This window comes from Rattus rattus, chromosome 13 (genome assembly GCF_011064425.1).
Source record: "Rattus rattus isolate New Zealand chromosome 13, Rrattus_CSIRO_v1, whole genome shotgun sequence".
Taxonomy (NCBI): domain Eukaryota; kingdom Metazoa; phylum Chordata; class Mammalia; order Rodentia; family Muridae; genus Rattus; species Rattus rattus.
In genome coordinates this window covers 53212818-53235584 of record NC_046166.1, presented here as the reverse complement: position 1 = coordinate 53235584, position 22767 = coordinate 53212818, and the positions used below count along the sequence as shown (strand labels likewise).

The 22767-nt window shown below is 48.0% G+C and overlaps 1 protein-coding gene and 1 long non-coding RNA gene across 2 annotated transcripts in view; both read right to left on the bottom strand.

Moving 5' to 3' along the window:
* Nucleotides 1-2706: 2706 nt before the first annotated feature.
* On the bottom strand, nucleotides 2707-9153 carry LOC116914783. Its single transcript, XR_004389769.1, has 2 exons — nucleotides 9050-9153; nucleotides 2707-4244 (listed from the first exon to the last, which is right to left on the bottom strand). It is a non-coding gene; the product is annotated as an uncharacterized LOC116914783 (long non-coding RNA).
* Nucleotides 9154-14375: 5222 nt separating this feature from the next.
* Rbpms (RNA binding protein, mRNA processing factor) overlaps nucleotides 14376-22767 on the bottom strand; it is a 140923-nt gene continuing 132531 nt past the window's right edge. Inside the window, exon 7 of the mRNA XM_032919232.1 lies at nucleotides 14376-14446. Coding sequence (XP_032775123.1) covers nucleotides 14384-14446 — 63 coding nt within the window. The 3' untranslated portion in view covers nucleotides 14376-14383. The remainder of the gene's footprint in view (nucleotides 14447-22767) is intronic.

Here is a 22767-nt window from a genome sequence, read left to right as displayed (position 1 = left end):
CTCCGTGGGAAGCTTAAGAGCTTGGTTGTGTTCAGTGGCTTTAATAGAAAAGAAAAGGTTCTGGCAGCAGTTCTTCTGGGTGACTAAAGTCATTCCTCCAGAAATTTCAAGTTGAAGTCTTGGTCTCACCTCTGTCTGTTCATGTCAGATCTGCTGCCATTTAGAAGCAGGTGGGAGAATCGAAAGGCCCAGGCAGTCTTCAGTGCATCTGATCTATAATTCATCCCAGTCACAAGAGGCTTTTAGGACTAGCTAAGGGAAATGTAGTTGAACTTAGATAAAGTATAAAAAAATGACCATTTGGCTGCTGCTGTCACAGCCTGTAAATGTGGTCAGATGATGGGTGGACCCAGGGGATGGAGAAACACTCAAGACTTGTTGATGTGAGTACTGGGAAAAAGCCGACGTTGGAACTTCAGTCCTGCTACTTCGGGGAGTCTGCGGATGCACAGCCCTGGATTTCTCGTGAGCCTTTGTTCGGAATCACTAGAGCAGAAGCATGTTCTGAAGGTAGGCACTCATGTGGGACAAATACATTTGGATTTATTGAACTTCCCAGTTCCTGTAATGGCAATCATCCTAGGCACAGAAGATGAAATCTAGTGTCCCCTTTGTTTCTGGTACTGTTTTTTTTACTTTGATTTATTTTTGGGAAGGTTGGGCCTTTTTCTCAGGTTTCACTGACTGTTATTTGCTAGTTGAGACTAGCGATGTGCCTGGGAACCAGTGATGACCTCTTGTCTATCTCATTGCTGTCTGTGGAGCTCCATGTAGGACAGTTCATTGTTTTGCAGCAGGTCTGTCCTGAGAGATGATAGGTGTTCATGAAAGAAGGCTCAGTGGAAACCTCTCAGACTAATTTGGACCACCTGGCTCTGGCCTGTCTTGTGAATCTGAGGAGAACATGCTTTGGATGGAACAGTCTGCCATTGCCCCTCTTCTGGTTCCAGAGTAAAAGCACATTTTCCTTCACAAAGGTTTTTCCACTAGAAATAACTATGAATGGCTAGTTCTTGACCCTAATACCTTAAACATGTCTTGTGGTAGAAACTGAGTGTGGTCTGGCATGCATGGGGGAAATACGTCCTCTTTAGCAGATGGACAAAGGCTCTCTGGAAGTTGGTTAGCAATTCCTGTGACCTCATGTGACCTAATGCTTCCTTCCAGTGACATTTCACCTGGCCAGAACACTGCATGCACATGGCTCGTGATAAGTACCTAGAGCCAAACCAACAGCCTCATCCTCACCAGCCAGTTCTAGAAATGTCAAAACTTTTATTTTTGCACTTGACTACTAGAAGACACTGAACATGTTTGGCAAGTCCTTACACTGAAATCCTGTGTTGTAGTTTTAGGAGAAGAATGCTCCTTTGTCCTGGTAAATATTTTAATTTGAACATTATCTCAAAGTGCATATAGGCCTGCTCAAAAGACACCTTGGGTGAAATTTAAGCATTTGACCTAATCACGTTTCACTGGGGATAGGGATGGGAAAGGGTGTGGTTTTGTAGTTCATTTCTTCGTCCTGTCTCAGCTCCATGAATGCTGGGATCACAAGCATGTGTTGCTGTACCCAACTTCAAATCTGCATCACATCAGTTTTTAAGTGAGGAGTGCATATAAACAGTTGAGAGACAGAGGCTAAACTGTTGGGTTATTTAACATTTTTTAAATGTGTATTGGTGTTTTGCTTGCATGTATGTCTATGTGAGAGTTTCAGATCTGGGAAGTTTGGGACCATCCTGGCCTACAAAGGAAGTTTGATGTAAGCCTGGGAATTCATAAGACCTGGGGTGGGGGTGGGGGGAGAGTGTATAGAATACTGTCTGTCATCTTGGCTAAATCAGCAGCTACATTTTTCTAGATTTTCAATCTTTTTCTTAAGTTTTCATTTTATTTATGTGTTGTATATGTACTGTTACTATTATATATGTTACTGCTAGGAGTCCCTAGATTACTGGTAACCTAACTTCTGAGTCATATACCCCTATAGAATCTGACCCCTCTTCCCAGTTTAGTTCTGGCTGTCCTGAAACTCACTATGTAGATCAGGCTGGACTCCGTCTCATAGGATCTGTCTATCTCTTGGGATTTAAGGTGCATGCCGCTATGCTTGGCAGAATCTTAACAATTTTGACCTCAAACTGTAAGGGTCCATGATTCACTGACTAAAGATACCCCGGACTCAAATAGTAAGCAGAGTGTTCTGCAGAAGCCAGCATGCTTGGGTCTACCATGTACCAAGATGGATGCACCCCAGTGAGCTCACAGGGCTGATTTAAAGCACATTAGGGGAATGGGGGGTGGGGTGGGTGTAGGTGGGAGTGTCAGTGACCTCTATCTTAATCTGTTGGCTCTATCTCTAAGGACATTCCAGAACCATTGCTGGGGGGTGGAAAACTGTTGCTGACCCATTGCCCTTGCCTCAGGCCAGGGATTTTTTTCAGTAGCTGATTCGCCTAGCCTACTGAACTGCCAGTTTGAAGCCTGTCATGGAGTCAGCCTGTCTCAAGACTAGGTAGGTGAGGGTGGTTGGTACCTTTCACTGAGCAAAGGTCTGTGGCTCCCTTGGCACCTGGGTGTGTTGTAATTACCCTGACTTCCAGCACAGTCTGAATCCTGCCTCGTTCGCCACAGCCTAGACATGGGAATCTCTGCTTTGTAGGACATGCTTGGCTGGTGTTGTAAGTTGTCAGACAAATCATGTAATGGCTGGAATAAACTTTTATTATCTTTTAAAAAAATGACAATACAAAAGTACCTTTACACAATTATAAAAGCATAATCGATGATGAGTGGCTCGCTCTCTTTAAAGCAAGGAGAGGAGTCTTACAGTCAAGTGGCACGGAACACCACCTGGATGCCAATTCCCCAGTGCTGCCTGTCCCGGCCTCTAGTTTACAGAGAAAAGGCCCTTACTACAGGCCTTGGTGTTCCTCTTTTTAATAACCTTTAAAAACTTGACATTTTTTACTTCTCATGAAAAATAATGAAATAACCCTCCCAAACCACCGAAATATTCATTAAAATATGACATTTTCAACACAATACAAGCAGATCAATAACAAAGATACAAAGATTGTGATTATGTCTAGTAGTATCAGCAGCTGGAAATTCTGAGGTCAACATAGTATGCATGGCTCGTTTGAGGAGCGGGAAGACTGTGCCATCACAGCCTCTGGAAATGTGTTGGCACACAACACAAGACTAACTTTGGGCTTTGAAGAGGTCTTGAAGCAAGGGTAACAGTGTTCATCGCACATGGCCAAGTTTCATGCCCCACACTGCAATGTAGTAGGTAGTCTCAAGATGAGCATGTAGCGTTCCAGAGAATGTGATGGATGGTCTGTCTGACATGGCTGCCAGACCAGAACAGCTAGCTACTCAGGCAGGCCAACGCTCTGCTGACCCACTTGAGAGATGTGATGCCCAGCGCAGGCTGAGTGGGCAAAGCCTGAGGCATGTTTGCCTCCAAACTAAAGGCCAACCACATAAATGGAAGGTGGACCTTGCAGTTCGTTCCACTGGGGAACTGGGAACAGTTTCTGGAAGGTGGGTGAAGTTGCACACTCTGAGGGTGCTATCCTAAACGACACTAAGCATAGAATGTCAATATGTCCCCGGGCACAGTTTGTATAGTCACAGCCAGAGTGGCCATGGTTTTCAGAGACATTACCTAAGTAGTCTTTGCCCAGTGGTTTATACACTACAATGGCAGATGCTTTGGGGCACTGATTGTCTTGCAGGGAGATCCCTGGGAGCCAGGATTACAGAGCTAATACTGCAGAAGCTCATTTCTACACCCAGCTACTAATGGGGCTGACTCTGGGCCAGGCAGAGGGAGTCCACACATTCACAACACAATTGTGGAAACTTGGATGCTATTTAGAGATATGTTTCAAACATGCATCTTATTTCAGAAGAAAAATAAGATAAACACCATTAAAAGCATTCAAAAATCAAACAAAAGTCGTGATGTAGCCTAGTGTAAAGGATCCATCTGTCCACTCTTAAAATGTCTGTTATAAAAATACTAACCGTTCTGGCTTTACTGCTCATGTCTCCAAACTGTACAGAAATGTCAGACCATGCATTCACAAATAACACATTTCTTAAAATTATACAGTGTAAAAGAGTAAAACACATTTTATTATATATTTTTTTTTCTTTGAGGAAAACAGATGTGTGATAGAGGCTGTTATGAAGTCTTGAAGGGATCAAAACTGGGCAAGGTGTTTTCAAGCCTGAAACAGAAAGAAAAATGTGTTGGGAGGGTAACTTTGGAAATCCCATACAGTACTGTTACTGTGCCCCTGTGGGACTGGTAGACTCGGCAGACTTGTGGGCAGTAGGTGAGGACCAGGCTGGGTGCAGTCCAGCACTGGAGGCTGAGGCAGGAGGATCAGCTGGGGTTCCAGGCCAGACAGGGCTAGAGAGAGATGCTGTCTGAAGGAAATGAAGCAAGAGGTCCAGCTAGACGGTTCAGTGGGTAGACATTGTTAGTGACCCAAGTTCAATCCTGGGGATTCATCGTAGAGAACAGATTCGTGCAAGATGGCCTCTCACCTTCATATCTCCCTCCTTTCCCTGGAGTTTTAACAAATGCCTGTGTGTTTTGCTTTGTGGCAAAGCTGTGGTTGGTCCTGGATTATTTTTTTATCTGGTTCTCCCGCTGAGTACTGACAGCCTAAGTTCTGGAGTTTGCTCTGTGGTGCTCCCTGGGATATACTCTGTAAGCCCCTTTTTTCTGTCATTCATTTTATATTCTCTAACTCCCGTATTTTCTTGTCGTCTTACTGACAGGATAGACTCATAATACAGAAGAGACATGCCTATCGGTTCTGTACAGAGAAATGCTTATGTTGTATCAATGCCTACACGTTTTAAGGGTCAAATATAATCACCATGTACATGTAGAGCTTGGAAAGGCACCAGGGAGAAAGCAAGCTGTGCACAGCTTTCCAGAGCATCGTGTACTGTGCTATTACTTGGCTTTTCTGTCTCTCCCAATTGTTGCAAATGTGGAATCTTGGCACATCACCAGCTACTTCCTGTAGAGAGCTGTAGGAATGCTTTAGTGTTGCACACACACAGTGACCACTTCCTTTTTCCCATTTCCTGGCAGCAGCATTCTGAGTTGCAGCATTTATCTAACAGAGATAACAACTAAAACCCCTCAAGGGAATTCTCACTTCCTGCTTCCTCTGCTTCTTGGTGTTTGCCTATTTAGTGCCAGCAGAGGCCCACATAAGCTGTGGTGTTCAAGTAAAGGGATTCCATCTCTAGGTAGGGGATGCCTTTAACCCCATAGGCATGGAGATCTCTCAAGTTCCTGGCCAGTCAGAGAACTACATTTTTAGACACAAAGCACTCTCCCTAGAAGTGGGACTCTGGGGCAGAAGGTGCCATCACCTTTTAGGTGACAGCAACAGTAGTTCCTTTGTGAGCCTTTTACTGGCCCTACTTACTGCTCCACAGTCAAATCTCAACATCACTATCTGTCCCTGCACCGAGGCCTGGGTAGCTCCGTCCCTACACAGGTGCCAACATAGCTTTCGCCAACCTCTCAATTTCCAGTCTTCAGCCACTTTGCCGAGTAAATGATTCTTTCTGTGGCTCATTGTGTCTTTTCATATTTTTCCTACCCTTAGATAGGTCTCAATCTTTCTAATGCTATGACCCTTTCATGTTGTGGTGACCCCCAACCAGAAAGTTATTTTGTTGCTACGTCATCACTATAATATTCACTGTGACCTGGCTGAGAGGTTGTTGGACCTCCAGAAGGACTGAGCCCAACAGGTTGAGAACAGTGCCTTGGAATTGACTCTGTCTCAGGCGCTTTTTCCCTCTTTTCTCACTCCTTACCCCCACACTCCAGCATTTACAAACTCTTGTCTTTGAAAACTCAACCTTTTCTAGGCCCCTCAGTCCTGAAGGGCTTTGTAATAAGTCCATGTAGAACTTTTAGATGAGTTATCTTGAATGTTATTTTCTTCCCTAAGATGATCCTTAACCCCAGATGGAGGTTACAGCAAAATGTTCCTTCATTGAGACACTTGGGCCCCTCTTAACAATGCTGTAGTCTGCCAGACAGGGGACTGCACCTGGAGGTCTAGCCTGGGCTCTACATAACCAGCTCAGATGCACCCCTCTTTAGGAGGCTGATCCCATAGGGTAGAGTAAGCAAGCCTCTCGTTCTCCACACACGCTTCCTTTTCCTGCATCTCTTAACAGGATCTTTTGAGGCTGGGATAAAGGAGAAGTGCAGAGACTAGTTCACTGAGCTTTCTAGAACCTACCATGGAGACGTGATTCTCACATGGGAAAAGAATGTATCCACACTGCCATCTATGTCCCAGACTGAACACAAGGTCAAAATGGAGCTATTTCAGTCTCTGTAAACAAGAGCTTTAGCTAGGAATGGAGTTCAAACCTTGGAATGTGTTAACAAGGACATTTAAACAGAATCCAAAGACATCCGGGAACACACAGCACCACAGAGAGGGACAGCAGGCTGGGGTGACTAGGGGCAGATTCTTTTCAGAGTCTTTTGGGACAGGGGGCCCAGAGCAGCATGTAAATGATCTCCAAAACCCAGAGTAAACAGATGGCAACATGGCTCTGCAAAAGCCAGCCAGACACCTGCTCACAAGCAGCTCCTGAGGGTTGTTCTGCTTCAAGAACAGGTTAATGAATGTGGTGGTTGGGGGTCACCACAGCATGAGCAAGTCTATTAAATAAGGCTGAGAACCACTGTCTTATAAAGTACACACAATCCTAAAACATCTGACTTCACCTGGTTTTGATGTGTGAGCTCACTAGGGCACTTTGCTGACTGACGGCTGGAGGATGTAGCAAGAGAACTGTCTGGGCTTCTACATGGCTAAGCCACACTGCTGGCCAGGACCAGGTAAGCTTCTCCCCCGCATCCTTCTGCTTTCACCATCCCCATACGCTTGGCCTAACTACTGATTACCCTCAACTTAACTTTAACCTAACATTCATTTTTGCCAGGTCAGGTAAGAAATACTCCCCTGCTGCCCTGAGTCCAAGTAAACCCAGGGCATTTGACAAATTAGTTTTCATGCCTATCAGCTTAATTTAATCAAGTACAGATATTTATGATAAGTGAATATTTGAAACATTTCAAGTGTTTATAGTCTTCTGTAGAAACCAATCTTCCTGTACTCTCCTTGGCTGGGTTTATTCATGGCTTTATCCCTAAGGGCAGATGGACCACCTCCTTCCTCAGCCCAGGTGTAACTTTCTGACAAGGTTGGCTCACGAGAGCATTGCCTTAGATCGGCAAGAACAGCCTCATGCTCTTGCCTGTCTATAACCCATGGTGGTCTGGGAACTGCAGAGCCATGAGCTGAACTGAGTCAGTGTTACCACCCCCCCCCAATACCCCCGCTTCGCTGCCATCACCTGGCCATTTTTCTGAGCACTCCAGGGGCATGTGACCCTCTAGTCCTCAGCCCTTGCTTGCCTCCTTCTCCTCCTTTATTATTAGGTCCTTCTGGTATCAGATATGTCCCCACCTACTTCTGACACTGGGCTGGTGGGTCATGAACAGCTAATATTTTGGATGTGTTACTGCATTTATGTCTAGCACTGAGGAACTCTGGGAGAGCACTTGGCATAGCATGCACAAAGACCTGGTTTCTAACCACGCCCACATAAACTGCAGGAGTAGCTATAAACTGACCTTTAAATTACACCAGAGAAAGGAAGCCCTTCAAAACAAAAACAACCCATGACCATGACACTTATCATGGGCACTACTGCTGAGAGCCACGATGAAAAGAAACAGATTCGAAGGGCATACAACTAATGGGAAATCATCAATGCCCTACGTGATGTATCACATATGGTGCCTGTGACAGCCTGTGCTACTATGGCAAACAAGACATCAGTGAGAAAAATACAATGTCAGAGGTGTGCACTTCTAAACAAGTGCTAAGAGATGGTACTCTCAGCATAAAGTCACTCAAGCCCCCAAAATGTGGTAATGACCTCCTTGGACACCACCTGACTCTGCCCTTAGCAGCAATCTCTCGTCCTCCTTTTTGACTCATCTTTTTTTATAGGCACCACAGAAGGAATGAAATTCACCTCCTTATTTGGGCTGCAGCATGAAGTGTCCCTGGCATTCTGCTATCCACAGCCAATTACTGCAAAGTCACGAGAAGCTGCCATATGAGGTAGCAGAGGGCAGGCGCCTGTCTGTTCATTATATTCATGTAAAGCCTCCTGCTGAGGGCCAGGTTGGGACACACCTGTAAGTTCAGCACTTGGAAGGCTGAGGGAGGAGGAAGATCCCAAGTTCCATGCTGGCCTGTACAGTGAGAATCTGCCTTCCCAACCACACTAAACTGAAACTGACTGAGGCAGTGACAGCTACCGGCTGAAAGACAGGCTGTCAACTTACCAGCCGGGAAAGCACTGCCAGAGAGGAGCCCTAGAGAGTCCCACAGTCACTCATCCTGATTTCAGAAGACCCTCATAAAAACACCCCCTGGTAAGAAATGGCTTCATTATACTTCATGTAATTGTTCAGATAAGAAAGGAACATATACATTATGTCTCAGATTTCCAACAAACTTCTAATTTCAAACCGAAGGCTTGGGAAGTGAAAGCGAGGAAAATACTTCATTTACGTATGAGATTCCCCATAGGTCATGATGCCAGCCTTACTTGAGAAGGTCATGGTTTGACTTATTGTCAGTCGTGGAGGTGGGGGTGGGGGAACACAGAACTTTTCCAGTGCTAGAGAGGCTGAGGCAGGAAAATCAAGATTAAGGCTAGTCTGGGCTACATAGTAAGATACTGTTTCAAAACAAAAAGTACCCACCAATAAACCCAAGAAACAGAACTCCCTATTATTAACGTTCTGGCGGACCTTAGTGGTTTGTGGCTGTGGAAGGGCCTGCCGGATAACTGGAGAGGGTAGTATGCAGGCACCATGGGCCCATGCAGAGGCTGTGGTTCCAGGAGATACTGGTGCCCATCCTGCCCACACTGGTTGCCACCTGACTTTGGCACTCACCAGCAAGCTCCAGTTTTGCAGAACAGCTGGATGACAGTCGCCACCAGTGAAGACCGCATTAATACCCACAAGACAGATTGCAGCCGCCATCACACACCCGAGACCTGGGTGGACAGAGAGATCTGTTAACTGCATATGGTAACCTTTTCCATGGGTCTCATGCTGCCCTGGATCAAGCTGACCAGTCTGCACTGCTGGGGCAAGGAGCTGAGCGTAGCTGTCACTGCACAAGGACCTTGCAAGCAGCACAGAATGCTTGCAGACAGGAAAGTGATCTTGGGACTTAGAAAAATATGAGAAGGCCACTGGGACAGAGGTGTGGGCACAGAAAAGTTGCTGGGGTAATCTGTCTAGCCTGTGGGGATGCTGCCCCTGGAGTTACAGTGTGGGAATTCTACAGACCCTGCTAGACCCCAAAGCCTGCCAACCAGATCATGAGATCTTAAGTCCACACAGACTTAAGACAGTCACCAGTTCCAGGGGCTGCCTCAGACCTAACAGCTTCAAACAGCGCGAGAGCCCTGTCATTAAGGTCTGCTATGAGCAGGAAGCACATGTGACTGTCTTGGAGTGCCCAAGGTGCTAAGAGTCGTGAAACAAATGTTTACTGGCTGTCTCATCTTTAATATACTTGGCAACTTGGCTGGCCCAGCTGGGTTCTCCAAAATTCCGCATGCCAAGAACGGAGTCCAGCTCCATGAATATGACCAGAGAAGATCCTACTGGAGCGCTGTTTCCACGTGCTCACTGATAGCTTCTAAAGTCAGGCTGTTTCTAGCTCAGAGGGCTTCCTGTCTGATGCTCTGGAATTCCACGTGATGGGAGTGCACGTGGAATCTGTTCTTTCTAGAATTAGGGGTGAGTCTGTAGGACAGGCTGCCCAACTTATTAGAATAAATGGGAAAGATTTCACTACAGAAACATTCAAGGAGTAGGTAAGATTCTAGTTTCCTAGTAGAAGCTAGGTTATTTGAGGAGAGAAAAATACCTGATTTCTCCCTCACCTTTGTCACACCCCCCACAGTGACCAAGGGTGCCCCCCAAAGACTTGCTAAAGTAGCAGGCCCATGGGGCCTCCTGAGGTTGCCAAGCTGCCCGGAGTTTTGTGAATGCCCACTGTTGCTGAAGTCACACTGGTGGCTGGCTCCCTCATGACTTCTGGATTATGCTAAGCAGGAGGACTAACCCTGGCCCTATGTTCATCAGAACATGGGGCTTGGCCAACAAGCTGTGCACACCAGGGCTCACGGGTGGCAGGGGGCAAAAGAAAGTCATCACAGACAGTAAAGTGATGATGACCAGGCAAGCAGTGTCCCAGAAGGTGCATTTTCCATATCTTGCTGAAAACCCCCTGCACACCCTCCAAAACTCAGAAGATGCACAGGAACCGGAGGGTGGGGCAGAGGCTGGTTGGGTATCCCGCTCAGAGCATATAGTCTAACACATGGCCACCATCTTCAAACTTAGAGGGACAGCAATACATGGAACAGGTCAAGGGGCAGGCTGTAGCTTTTGTGTACGTGTCTATCAGGGAGCCTGGTAGTCATGGTGGGAGCAAAAGTGCTGGGCTTCAGATTACAGGGTTTAGGAATCTGGGACTGCAGTATCTGGCAGGACAGAGGTTTGCAGCCTTGTAACATACATGTAACCACAACAGACCTAGGGTAGCAGCAGTAAGAGCCAGACCCCTGTGTACCTGTTGAAATGACAAAGAGGAGTCTCTCAGAAGACTTTCCCTGAGGCCACAGGCCACTGTCCAGGCACATCTACTTTTTTGTTTTTGTTTTGGTTTTTGTTTTTCAAGACAGGGTTTCTCTGTATATTCCTGGCTGCCCTGGAACTTGCTCTGTAAACCAGGCTGGCCTCAAACTCAAGAGAGAGATCCATCTCCCACCCTCACCCCTGGGTGCTGGGATTAAAGGTATGCACCACCACTGCCCAGCTCCATCTACTTTGATTTAGCCACGGGAGAGGCGATAGGATTGGAGTAGTCAAATTTCTGGTACAGAGGGGTCTGCTGGGCAGGATTTGGATGGCTTGGCAGACCTGCTTCCTACATGGAGCCTCACAAGCTGTTGCACCCCAGCAATTGACCCCCTATTCCTACCGGACTCCACGGTCCCCACCACACTGCGGTCTATTTGACCTATTGTGCCCATTTTACTACTCCATCCCCCTCCTTAGCACGCTGCAGGTGTTCACTGAATATTTACTGCCGTAAGTAGAAGTACAAAGGGAAGGTCAGTCACAAGGACAGCTCTATAGTCCTGGCTTCTGGGTACACTGCAACGTGGAGCACAGCACTGGGTGTCTCCTGAGGGGGAGAGCAGGGAGATTGCTACACATCAGCCTGCATGAAGACCCAGCTACAAAGACAAGGACCAACTAGGCTGTTCCCCCTAAACAAGATGTAGGCATAAACTGCTACAAGTTCCAGCTATTTTATCTCCCACTGTTCTCTCCGCTTTGCTAAGGCTGTAACAACACGTGCTTACAATTTCTACGCCATGGTCCTGGTCGAAGGCCAGGAACTTCACAAGTTCCTAAGAATATTATCTCATCCCACACCAATTCCCAAGCTCTCAAATAATTGTTTAACTATATTTGGATATCCAACGAGGAAAGCCATCACTTCTACTTGCAAGGCACGAAAGAAAACTTATTCATGTTCTCTTGTTCTTGATGGAGCTGGGAAATTGGTAATTTTCAAAACGTTAGTTTATCTCCCAAACATTATCATAGTTCTCTGTCACATGGCTGGACCATTACCAACACTAGTGATGGGGTGATTGAACATGTAGACAGACTAAACTCAACTACCTACTACACGCCAAGTGGACATCAGTACCCTTGGCCCCACTTCCAAAGGTCTTCCGCACGCCACCGATGAGAGCAAACCCACAGACCCTTCTCCACAGGCTGAGCCCAGGGCACCCTGAGCAGTTGTTCTGTGCAATACTGTGTCCACAAGGCTCCCCGCGAGAATGCAGGTACAGCCCACACTTACACAAAGAGTAAAGAGATGTCTAGTTTAGTCATTTATTACACGCTAGCACCAAAGAGTTAAAAGTGGACAAACGAGATCTCACAGGCTGCCAGGCATGCAAGGCACACTGCACGCCTATAAGTCCAACACTTGAGAGCCAGAGGCAAGATGATCTCAGGTCTCAGACCAGCCTGCTACATGAGACGTCTCAGAGAGCCTAACACAGACACCCGAGGGCCTCTTCTGCAGCAGGCCAAGAGCTGTCCAGAATTTGAAGGACAGCATATTCAACCCTCTGTAACATCAGGGGTGATGGTATGCTGTCTGGTACTGACATCCCTATTGCCTCCTGTGGTAGGGAGTTGGCCACCTGGCCAGCACTGGCCTTTCTGACATGCTTTCGTCTGTGTTTCTATTAGCTCATCAACACCAGTGTTTCCAACTCTGTTACACATTCTGCAAGATTACACAGCTTGGGTTATTAGCTGACTTGGGAAGGACTTTATCCAAGACTCTGGAAGGAGCTGGAATGATGGCTATACGTGTCTAGCTCCACATGACAGTACTGGGCACCGCTCCCCAAGTTTCTTCCAGACTATCCCCACCGGACACATACCCCAAGAGTTCACACACCAGCCAAGCTCTGGCCCGTGGCCCGTAGTCAGCTCAGAAGAGACGACTCGTTTTCAATAGATGCCACACTGTTTGGTTCGGGTCTTTCTAGGGCTTTTAGAATCTGTGTGTCGATGGCACCCTGTTTTGGAAGCTGCTGCCACCACTGGCCCTCTGACTGACTTTAATGGGTCTGTGAGAAATAAGGATTTGGGGGAAAACATGGCCATGCTAGTACAAAGTATGTGGTCTTTTAAACTGGAATCCATACACACAAAGACATTTCTTCCTTTAAGCTTATATAAACAGCAAAATAAACAAAGAGAAGCCCTACCTTAGACTTTGTGTTATCATCACTGGCTGTCTTGTCCACCAGCTGAACGCAGTGTTCTAAGAGCGCCTATCACTGTGGACAGAAGCCACGTGGCTCTCCTGCCACACCAAGTACACTATATGTATTCCAGCTGAATGTTCCTAACAGGACCCAAGCCTGCTCCTCCGCCTGCTCGTCTCCCTTCCTCATTCATAAAACACTAAGCAAGAAGCTCCTGGGACTGGATCACTTAGAAAACGTCATTTTAGTCAGAATTCCCATCAAGTTACAAACAGTTCAGAATTAGGGTGCCTCCTGCTTAGTCAGAAATTCAGTCAAGGCGCTAAAGTACAGAAGGCAGTGGGTTTTCACTCTGAATTGACAAGAGACAATTTACCTGACTGTTGTCTGAACTGCAGGTAGGCCTAACCCGGCACAAAGATGCTACTGTAGGATACTGCTTTAACCACACTTAGGGGCAGGGCTTATGACCAAGATGGCCAACAAGAAACAAACTCAATGGCATTTGTGTTGACATTTTTGTGTCATATTGCTTTGTTTGGGTGTTTGTCTTAATGGTCCTTTGTATTTTTTAGTTTCCTATTTTTTTTGTTGTTTTTTTTTTTTTTAATGACAGGATTTGTGTCTGTGTTTCTTGTGTCTTTTTTAAATTCTAGTTTGGTTTCTATTCATTTTCGATTGGTAGGGTGGGGAGGTAGGAAGGGGAAACTATGAACAGAAATATATTTGGAAAAAATTCAAGTTCAATAAATGGAAAAGGGAATATATATATATGAATAAAGTGAGGGCTGGAGAGATGGCTCCGTGGGTAAGAGCACTTGTTGCTCTTGTCAGGACCTGAGTTTGGTTCTAGAACCCACATGGTGGCTCACAACCACCTATAGCTCCAGTTCCAAGGGATCCAACATCCGCTTTTGGGCTTTTACTGTATGCATGTAGTGTGCATGCATGTGTGTAGGCAAAACCAAGACCTCATACATGTAAGGAACAAATTTAAAAAATGAAAAATCATTTTTGTGGGTTTTCCTGTCTTAAAGTAGGCCTTGGCATCAGCACCTCTGCCTTCTGTACAAAAACTTCTGTATTTGAGTACGTGATGGGTCCTGATGCAGACGCTGGAGGATGTTAGGATGGGTTTTATTAATGTTAGGGGCAGGAGAAGCACAACCGAGTTCTCAAACCCCCTGATGCCTGGTCCACAGGCCCCAGCACTGCTGCTGACACATGGAACCGAGTCCCCCAGTGAGACTCAAGCCAGGCTGGGCCTGCTCCTCACGTTCCCACCTGAATGCAGGAGAGATGCCCACGTTCTTCCTGCATGGAGGAAACTGCGGATTACAGACATCCACCAAGAATGGGCGAGGTGTGCAGACTGACCTTCCCCTAGGGTACTTACACAGTCTCAGCAGAACTGCCGTGACTTCCAGCCCTGGGAAGTAGCCTCTGAGGGAGGGAGCCAGCGCATCTGAAAAGACAGGAAAAGCTGTGAGCCAGGGGTCCCCACCTCATTCTGGGTCTTCAGACCCCCTCGTTGCTCCAAGATGGGCCAAGTCACAATGGCCCAGTGGCATTTTCTGCCCAGGGTAGAGAAGTCCCACAGTAGCACCCTCAATCTCTATGTGCCCTATGAACTCCAGCCAAACTCACCGGGTAGCCCATTCCGGCCAATATTGACGCTCTGCCAACTCCCTTACCTTTTCAGAGGTCACAGCCATTAGAGGCCATTATGGATTCTCCTCTCTGTACTCCCCAAGCTGGGGAGACTAAGTTAAAATATAAACAAAGGGAGGGGCAATTCATGACCCCTCTTGAGGCTGGCCTGGCTGGAACTGAACTTGGGTCAGCTTCCTGGTATACTGTACCACGCTAAGCAAAAGCTGAACAACAGAGGGCAAGCACATTTCATTCTCAAACAACCATCCACTGACAATGCCAGTTTTCTCTATAACCTGCTGGGCAGAAGAAGGCACGATTACCAATGGCCGACCCATCATTCTTTTTTACTTTTTGAGACAGGGTCTCCCGTAGCCCAGGCTAGCCTCTTACTCATGAACTCCTGTTCCTTGTCTCTATTCCCAAAGAGCCTGGCTTACCAGGCTAACCCCTCCCACTGAGCATGAAGAGCAACACAGAAAATGCTCCTGGGGGCAAGGACTATGTAAATGACAGCAAAGCTTGGGAAGTAGGGGAGGAACCTTAACAGGAAGAAGGTTTACAAAGGTTCCTCAAACATCAAGAGGAATGAAGAAGGAGCCACCCTGGCTGTGGTTGGGGGTACAACTGGGCCAGAGGCAACTTGCAGAAACCCTATGAAGATTCGGAATTGGGGGGCTAGTGGAAAACAAGCTGCTCCAGAATCCACTTCAGAAGGCAGAACCAGGGTCCATTAGGTCCTGCTAACTACTGGTCCTAAAGGCTGAGAAGCCTCGAGAGGAATTGGGTCCTAGGGAGAAGCTAATTTTTGCCCCAGTCCCTAAGCACTCCTTGTGGTTTCCTTCTGACTCAAAGACCCCAGGAAGAGCCACGCTGGGGAACTCCACTCCAACTGGGCTAGAGTTCCGGTCTGCGTTGGCACACATGTAGCCCTGAAGAAACCAAGGCAAACTCTAAGGATGAAGTGTCCACTTCTGCTACATCAGAATCTACCTCAGGTATCCCTTAGGGCATCTTCTACACCTCGAGGACCACGTCAGATGTTATTTCCAGAGGCTCAAAACCTGTGAGGATAAAGTCATTGCCTGGGAGTCATCGGAGCCCCGAGAGAGCCATACAGGCATCTTTCCTATCACTCACAGCAGGAGGAACTGAGCGACTGGACACTTATCCTTGGAGACAGCCTAAATACTCCACACCGACTGTCTGTAAAGCAGTAAGACTCACAAACAAACAGACAGACGAACAGACAGACAAGAGGGGACGATGTGGAAAGAGGTGGGTTAGGAAGGCAGGAGGGTGGAAAGTCCGAAGGCAGAAGAGACAAGTACCTACCCTTGGCTCAGGATTCTCCTCAGTCCGTTTGCTCACTAAGCAGAGAGCACAGCTGGAGCTGCCTTCCTGAGACAGCTGGGGAAGGGCAGCCTCGGGGCCAGAGCCCTCCGGCAAGGGACGCTGGGGACCTAAACCCAAAATGGTCCATGTGCACTGGGTCAGTGTGGAGCAGTGGTGGTGGTTGTGAGGCCTGGGTGTGGGGTGGGGATGTAAGGCCCTGAGTCCAACATGGCGTAGTAGTCACCAAGGGGGTCACAGGGAGGGGCTGGCAGGGAGGACAGTGAGCTGCAGGGGAGACAGCATGGGTCTGAGACTGGTGAAGGTGACTGAGAAAAAGAGGCCTCCTTGCTGTCTGCCACTCTCTTGATCCAGTGCTCCCCACCCTCCATTGAGAGCGAGTGACACACACACACACACACACACACACACCCTCCCTTCCTCTCTCTCAATCACGAATGGAGGATGGAGAAAAGATGAACTCCCAAATCTGCCTTCCAAGACATCGTGGCTCTTGCTGCTTTCAGACACCAGAGGCACCCACCTTCCAGCAGGGGGCAGTGGATGCCAGGTCAAACTGGGCACCTTCCTGTTCTTGCACCCACAGAGGGGCAGAGTCCGAGGGGCATAGCCAGGAATGCAGGCAGCCGGCCCAGGAGAACAAGCTGTTTTGTGCTAATCACGGCTGTTTGGAGGACGGCAAGGAGAGGCCTCACCTTTCCTCCCATTTGGGCTGTTTGTTCTGCTGTAACTTTGGCCCCAGGTCAACTCCTGTCCATGCCCTGGAGGCTGCCTGATTTCTCATTATCACTGCCTGCAGGGGCCACAGGCTTCCCCAGACTTGCTCGAACTCAACTCTTCAGAAACAGTTGAGGGCATACACTGTAGCCATGGAAGAGAAGCTGGCTTACTCAACAGTCATCCTGGTGATTTCCGCACTATCAACAGAACACACACACACACACACACACACACACACCTCTTACATGCCAACATACAATTCCAGGGGTTTGAGGCTTCCATGAGAACTTCTAATGAAATATTTAGCTCACACAAACCCTGTCTTAGTTTGCGCCAGGCAGAGACAGTGTCAGGTGAACCAGGCTGAGAAGCCTAGAGGCTGGGAAGATTTCTGAGTAACAGTGATTCAGTTCACTGCTTGGGGCCACACTGTGTGGCCTCTACCATCACACTCTACTTCTCATCCCAAGGTGACTTTGTCAGGCTCCAATATCCCAAAGTGGTGACAGACCAGATAGGAAGAGCAGATACCCGGGGAGTAAATAATCGGAAGGGAAAAAGAAATCACGCCAGAGATAGTAAATTCTCCCAAGATATGGAACTGAACGGGACACCTAAGCACCACACAGAATTTATGGTTCCCATGGTGAGGCCAAGGACAGAAAGGTCTGATGCCTCCAGGGTGGAACTCAATGCACTATCCGTGGCACCGAGCTACACAGGGCAGGGCAGGTCTAACGGTCACTGGCTACGACTGTCCTCTCTTTACTGGTGGAGTCTATTATCACTGTCCTCTTTAGATTCTAACAGCCATGAGGAAGGCTGCCGGGCACGCAGGGTGGCTTTTTCCTCTGCTGTCCCTGGTCCACCAGGCTCACTTACCTTGGCCTTTCAGAAATGTGGTCATTCTAGGGCTACGGTCATCTAAAACAATCAGACGCCATTTTATTTGTTCATGAATTCATTTCTCTCTCTCTCTCTCTCTCTCTCTCTCTCTCTCTCTCTCTCTCTCTCTCTCTCTCTCTCTCTGTGTGTGTGTGTGTGTGTGTGTGTGTGTGTGTAGGGCAGCCTGGGTGAGTGGGCAGGCTTGCTGGTTCCACCACCAGGCCTCGTGGCAAGGACTCTTGCCTGCTGACTGACCCATCTCACTTGCATTTGAAGTGCTCACCCAGGTGTAAGGTAGTACTCTTGACTTAGATCTTCAAAAGTGTGCCGGGAAACAATACCTATCTAGAAAGGTTCTCCAACCCAGAAACACACAGTGTCTTCGGGTTGACTGACACAAAGCAGAGTGTGTGAAAGGTTTGGCCGAGATATGGAGGGACTTGTTCCATTACTCCTTGGGCATCCCAAGGTCATCTGACTGCAAAACTGTTTGATTCTCTGCCAGCTACTGATACCCATAGAGCTGGGAGAAGCCAGCGTGGGGCCCGGTCAGTGGTAAAGAGGTGGATCTAGGTGGTTGAGGCGTGAACAATGTGTCACCCAAACTTCCTGGTCTATTCGCCGCGGAACAGACCCCACCCCCTCTGACTGATACCCCGAATTCCATTCCTGGTCCACAGTGTAAGTTCATCATCATCTTACTCATCCTAGCACCTGCAGAAGGACCAACTGAGAACTTCTTGGCTATAGCCAAAAGCTGGCTTATACTATAATCCCAGCACTGGAGAGGCTGAAGCAGGAGGATTACTGTGACTGAGGCTAGCCTTGAAGGCATGGCAAGCACTATCTCAAAATACCAAGAAGACGCAGCTGGAGAAGGCTGGTTCCTCAAAGATACCAGGATGACAGTATGTGGGTCACTGGCTTGTGAACCTCACAATGGAGGTCCTAGGACCACAAGTCCCTTCTTCAAAGACCAATCACGCCCCGGGGACCAAGAACAAGCTAAGCCCTTGGGGCTCTCTTTCCTGAGTCTCGGTCTCTCTGGCTATTCTGAACACAAGTTTGGTTCCTGTTTCCAGAGAGGTGTGTGAAATGTGCTTCCACATCTCCGAGTTCACGAGACGCCACTCGGTTGAGGGCATCCGAGTGTGTAACACCCTGCGTCAGATTCGGTCCATAGTGGCAGCTTACCATCCGCATTTAATCTTGTCAGCTTGTTAATTTTTAACTATGTTTGCTAGCAAGGGCCATTAGAGGTCCCTGGGCGCTGAGCTCAGTGAAGCGGGCAGAGCTCGTGCACAATGTATGAAGCTTAAAGTTGGGGTGTCCCATTTTCCTATCCTGTCACTGGGCTCTGGCCTTCCACACTGGCAGCACAAACTCTGAATAAAATATGATGCCATTTGGAGTCAATTTTCCTTTTGCTCCCGTCAAAACTTATTTTCTTCAAAGAGAAAAGTTTACTTTCTCTATTTTCTTCAAAGAGAAAAGTTCACTTTCTCCTTTTATGAAGCTGGTGCTCGATAATTACAAAGTTTCCTTGCGGCTCTGGGTTGGTTTCCAAAACTCCAAAGTCACTTACTGAATGTACCTAGGAGCTTGTGCCTCGGGGAGCAATCCATGGTGGAACCCCAAATGTCACAAATTGGGGACTTGGGAGCCTTGCCTCAAGAAGCAACTAGAACCTACAACGGACCACACGGTGCCTCTCTTGTTCACACCACAAGCTCCAGGCGGTCGTGCCCACTCTTTCTGTGACCCCACAACCAAGTCCAGCACAAAGGCTTCACTCACCAGGTCCTACTCTGACATTCCTGGTCTGCAGATTCCTCCCGCTCACTGTGGTACTTGGGAGCCTCTAGTAACACCAGGCTACCAGGCTACGTTCTGATAAAGGCAAGGTGTGGAGAGGCTCTTTAGTGAGTTCTGAATGCCACACATATTTGCATCCATCCTCTCAAATTAACGGTCTGTGACATGTTCATTCCTCTGTTTATACAGAAAGAAATGGAGGGCCAGGAGGATGAAGGAAACTTGCCTAAAATGTCAAATTTAACAGACCGGGTAGCAACCATCATTAAAGAAGAATCCTGTTCGCCGGGTTAGCTACACGGTTCAGCAAACAGAGTGCTGGCCATGAAAGCCAGAAAACCCAAGTTCAAATCTTGGAGGAAGGTGGAGAGAGAGAACTGACTCCACAAAGCTGTCCTCTGACCTCAGGTGTGCAGTACAGATGCCCAAACACACAATCACAGACACACACGAGTGCTGGTGTGCCTGCAATCCCCACACTCGGGAGGCCTCTACAGCAGAAGGATCATAAATTTGAGGATGGCCTGGACCAGAGTAAGACCTTGTCTCAAGAACCAAACAATAAAATTACTGTTGATTTTCTTTTTGGGAAACTTGTGAACTTGAAGCAGTGACCTTCCTACTTCTAGGTCCTGAATGCCGGTGTCACAGCCATGACCTTAGCTCAGAGATGCTGACAGTGACGACAAGGTCACTGCCAGCAGCAGAGTCCCTGGGCTTGAATCACAGCTCTGAAGGGTAACCTTCCAAGGTGCCAGACATGCCTGGATCCAGGAGACAGAGCCCACAGGCTTTCTGTGTGGATCTGTAGGCACCATGCTGTTCTCTGGGGTTCCCAGTGTCCTGGTGGGGCTGTGGGGGGAATCATGTTAGAGGTGGCACAAGCAGTTGAGGAAGACACTGCGGGGTGGTGCTGTCCCAGGGCAGCAGTGAGACACCTGTCACCTGATAACGCACCTCTCCCTGCCTGTCACTTTTCCGGTCTTTGGCTTTGGTCTCAGGGCTAGGCAGGCAGGAGAGGTTTTTGCTACCGCTGTCTTGTGGGAAGCTTGGGCTGAGTGAGTCCCTTTCTGTGCAGAAAATTCAAACATTCCTTAAAAAGTCACCTTGAAGTGCTAAACTTGGGTAGGGGGGGTAGAGAGTGCTAAACTTGGGGGATGGGGTGGGGGGTGGGGGGGTGATAGAGAAGAGGGGACGGTTTGTAAAACACAACTCGGGGGAAATGCTCTTCTAGAATGCTCTATCCCTAGTACTGGGGGGAAAAAAGCAGCATAAAAACCCAAACAGCAAGTCACTCCGATGTATCAGACATTACTAATGCTTTATAACCAAGACTCTTAGCCCCACCATCTTGAAGCTCTGAGATGTTTAGAGCTGAGATTGCGCGGCTGTCACAGGGTCCTGCACCACTGCCTAAAGGAGGGCCTCGGGCAGAAAAGGGATTGCGACCTGAATAGCCAAGTCGAGCAATACCTTCTCCTATAACCCCAACCTCTACCACAGACTGCCGGACTTCCCACTCCAGAAAGCCTGCCGGGCGCAGAAGACTGGCATTTTGTGGGGGTGCTCTCCCCAACACGGCCTTACAGAGCTGCAAGGTCGGGGGAGAAGTTGAAAGCGAAAAGCGCCCCGGCCACTGTTCAGCAAAGCCTGGACTTCCCTCAGCCCCTTAGGGCAGTCCTGGAGGGACAGCAAGTGTTCAAGGACAAGCTAGGGCTATGATATGATCTGTGGGTCATAGCAGTACACACCCCAAGTTCCCAGGCCCTACCCTGACCTCTGAGAAAGGCTATTACTAAGGTATTTAAACTCCTGCTGGGGGTCAGAAGGCCCGGTTTAGCCACCACAACACGACTTGCTACTGCTGAGCTACACAGAAGTAACACAGAGTGTGAAACCTTGGCCAAACCATGTTGATTGTCATGTAGGTACCAGATGGTCTCCCAGGGTTCTCGTCCCTGTCCATAAACCCTTGTGTTCTGAGGCACACCTTGGGTGTCCAAGCCTGAAGTCTATGTCTCGTTCTCTGTTTTCCACAGGGCAGTGGTTACTGACAGCAAGATGATTATTAAAACAAACAAAAAAAATCTTAATCCAAGTCTTGTTAGATGTATCACTGGGGCTGGGGAGATGGCTCAGTGGTCAGGGCCCTCATGGAACTGAGGAGTGACTGAGTGTGACTGCCCTCATTAGGCCCAGTCCTCCACGTGCGTGTGCACCCACATACGTGCATACCACACACATAAAAATGGAAATAGAAGAAAGTTACACTCCACTGAGTAAACACGCAGCTCTGTTGACAATGGATACAGACCTGAGGTCAGGTAAACCTATACAGCCTCTAGGTCTGTCTGTCCATCTGTGGCCTTTATTGGGTTTGCCTGTGGTTCTTTCCTGCGGACCAGTTCTTAATTTGTTCAAAGCTAAACCCCCTGTAAAAATTTTCTAGCCATGTTTCAGGGACGTCTCAAGACACACTCGACCTGAGAAGTCTGCTATGGTTTACAAAGTGCAAAAGGAGTCTGTCCCCTGAAGCAGCAGACCTCGGGACCTTCTCTTGGCTCCCTCCCCTGAGAATCTTTCAGGCTCAACTCTGGGGCCGCCTCTAGTGGGGGATGGGGACCCCACTTCTACCGTGAGGTGAGACCAGCAGATTCAAAAGGCTATGACAGGTGGTGACAAAGGGTCTGTATGTTGTTTACCTTCCAGAAAGTGGAAGATGAAACGTATCTGCTAACCAATGACTCACATAATGTATTTCGTAAATGTCACACATCAACGGCTGTGAGGGTAAAACAGACATCACTTAAAAAATATTAATGACAGACATCTGACGTTGGCTATGGAGTCTCGATTCCTCTGTAAGAATACTAAGGCAGTGCATGCACTCTGCTGTCCTGTTACTTTATCCAGTTGGACAATGTGGGAGTTGAGGAAATCTTACTAAAGCATAGGCTGCCTAGGTGTTCTGGATTCGTCTGCCTCTGCCTCCCAAGCACAGGGATTACAGGCGTTCGCTACCATTAGAACAAAACCAGTGGCATTTGATAGCACAGGAGGACATTTAAACCAGAGCTGAGGATGGCTCGTGGCTAGAACTGAAGCAGACATGGGATCCAACTCATTTTTAATGGCAGGTCCCGTTTCTTGGCTCCTCCTTCCCTTCCTTAGGAGCAGAGCAGGAACACAGGGAGTATGTGTTCTAGCTAGATACGTCAGCCTTGTTTTGTTCTGATGTAAGAACTTCTGGAAGTAGATGACTTGTTGGCCCGAGGATCTTCTAGCTTGGGGTGGCTTCGGAGCTCAAGAAACGGGAAGCAGCGTCGATGAGAGCCGGGCACGGGCAGTCTTCTGGGGTGC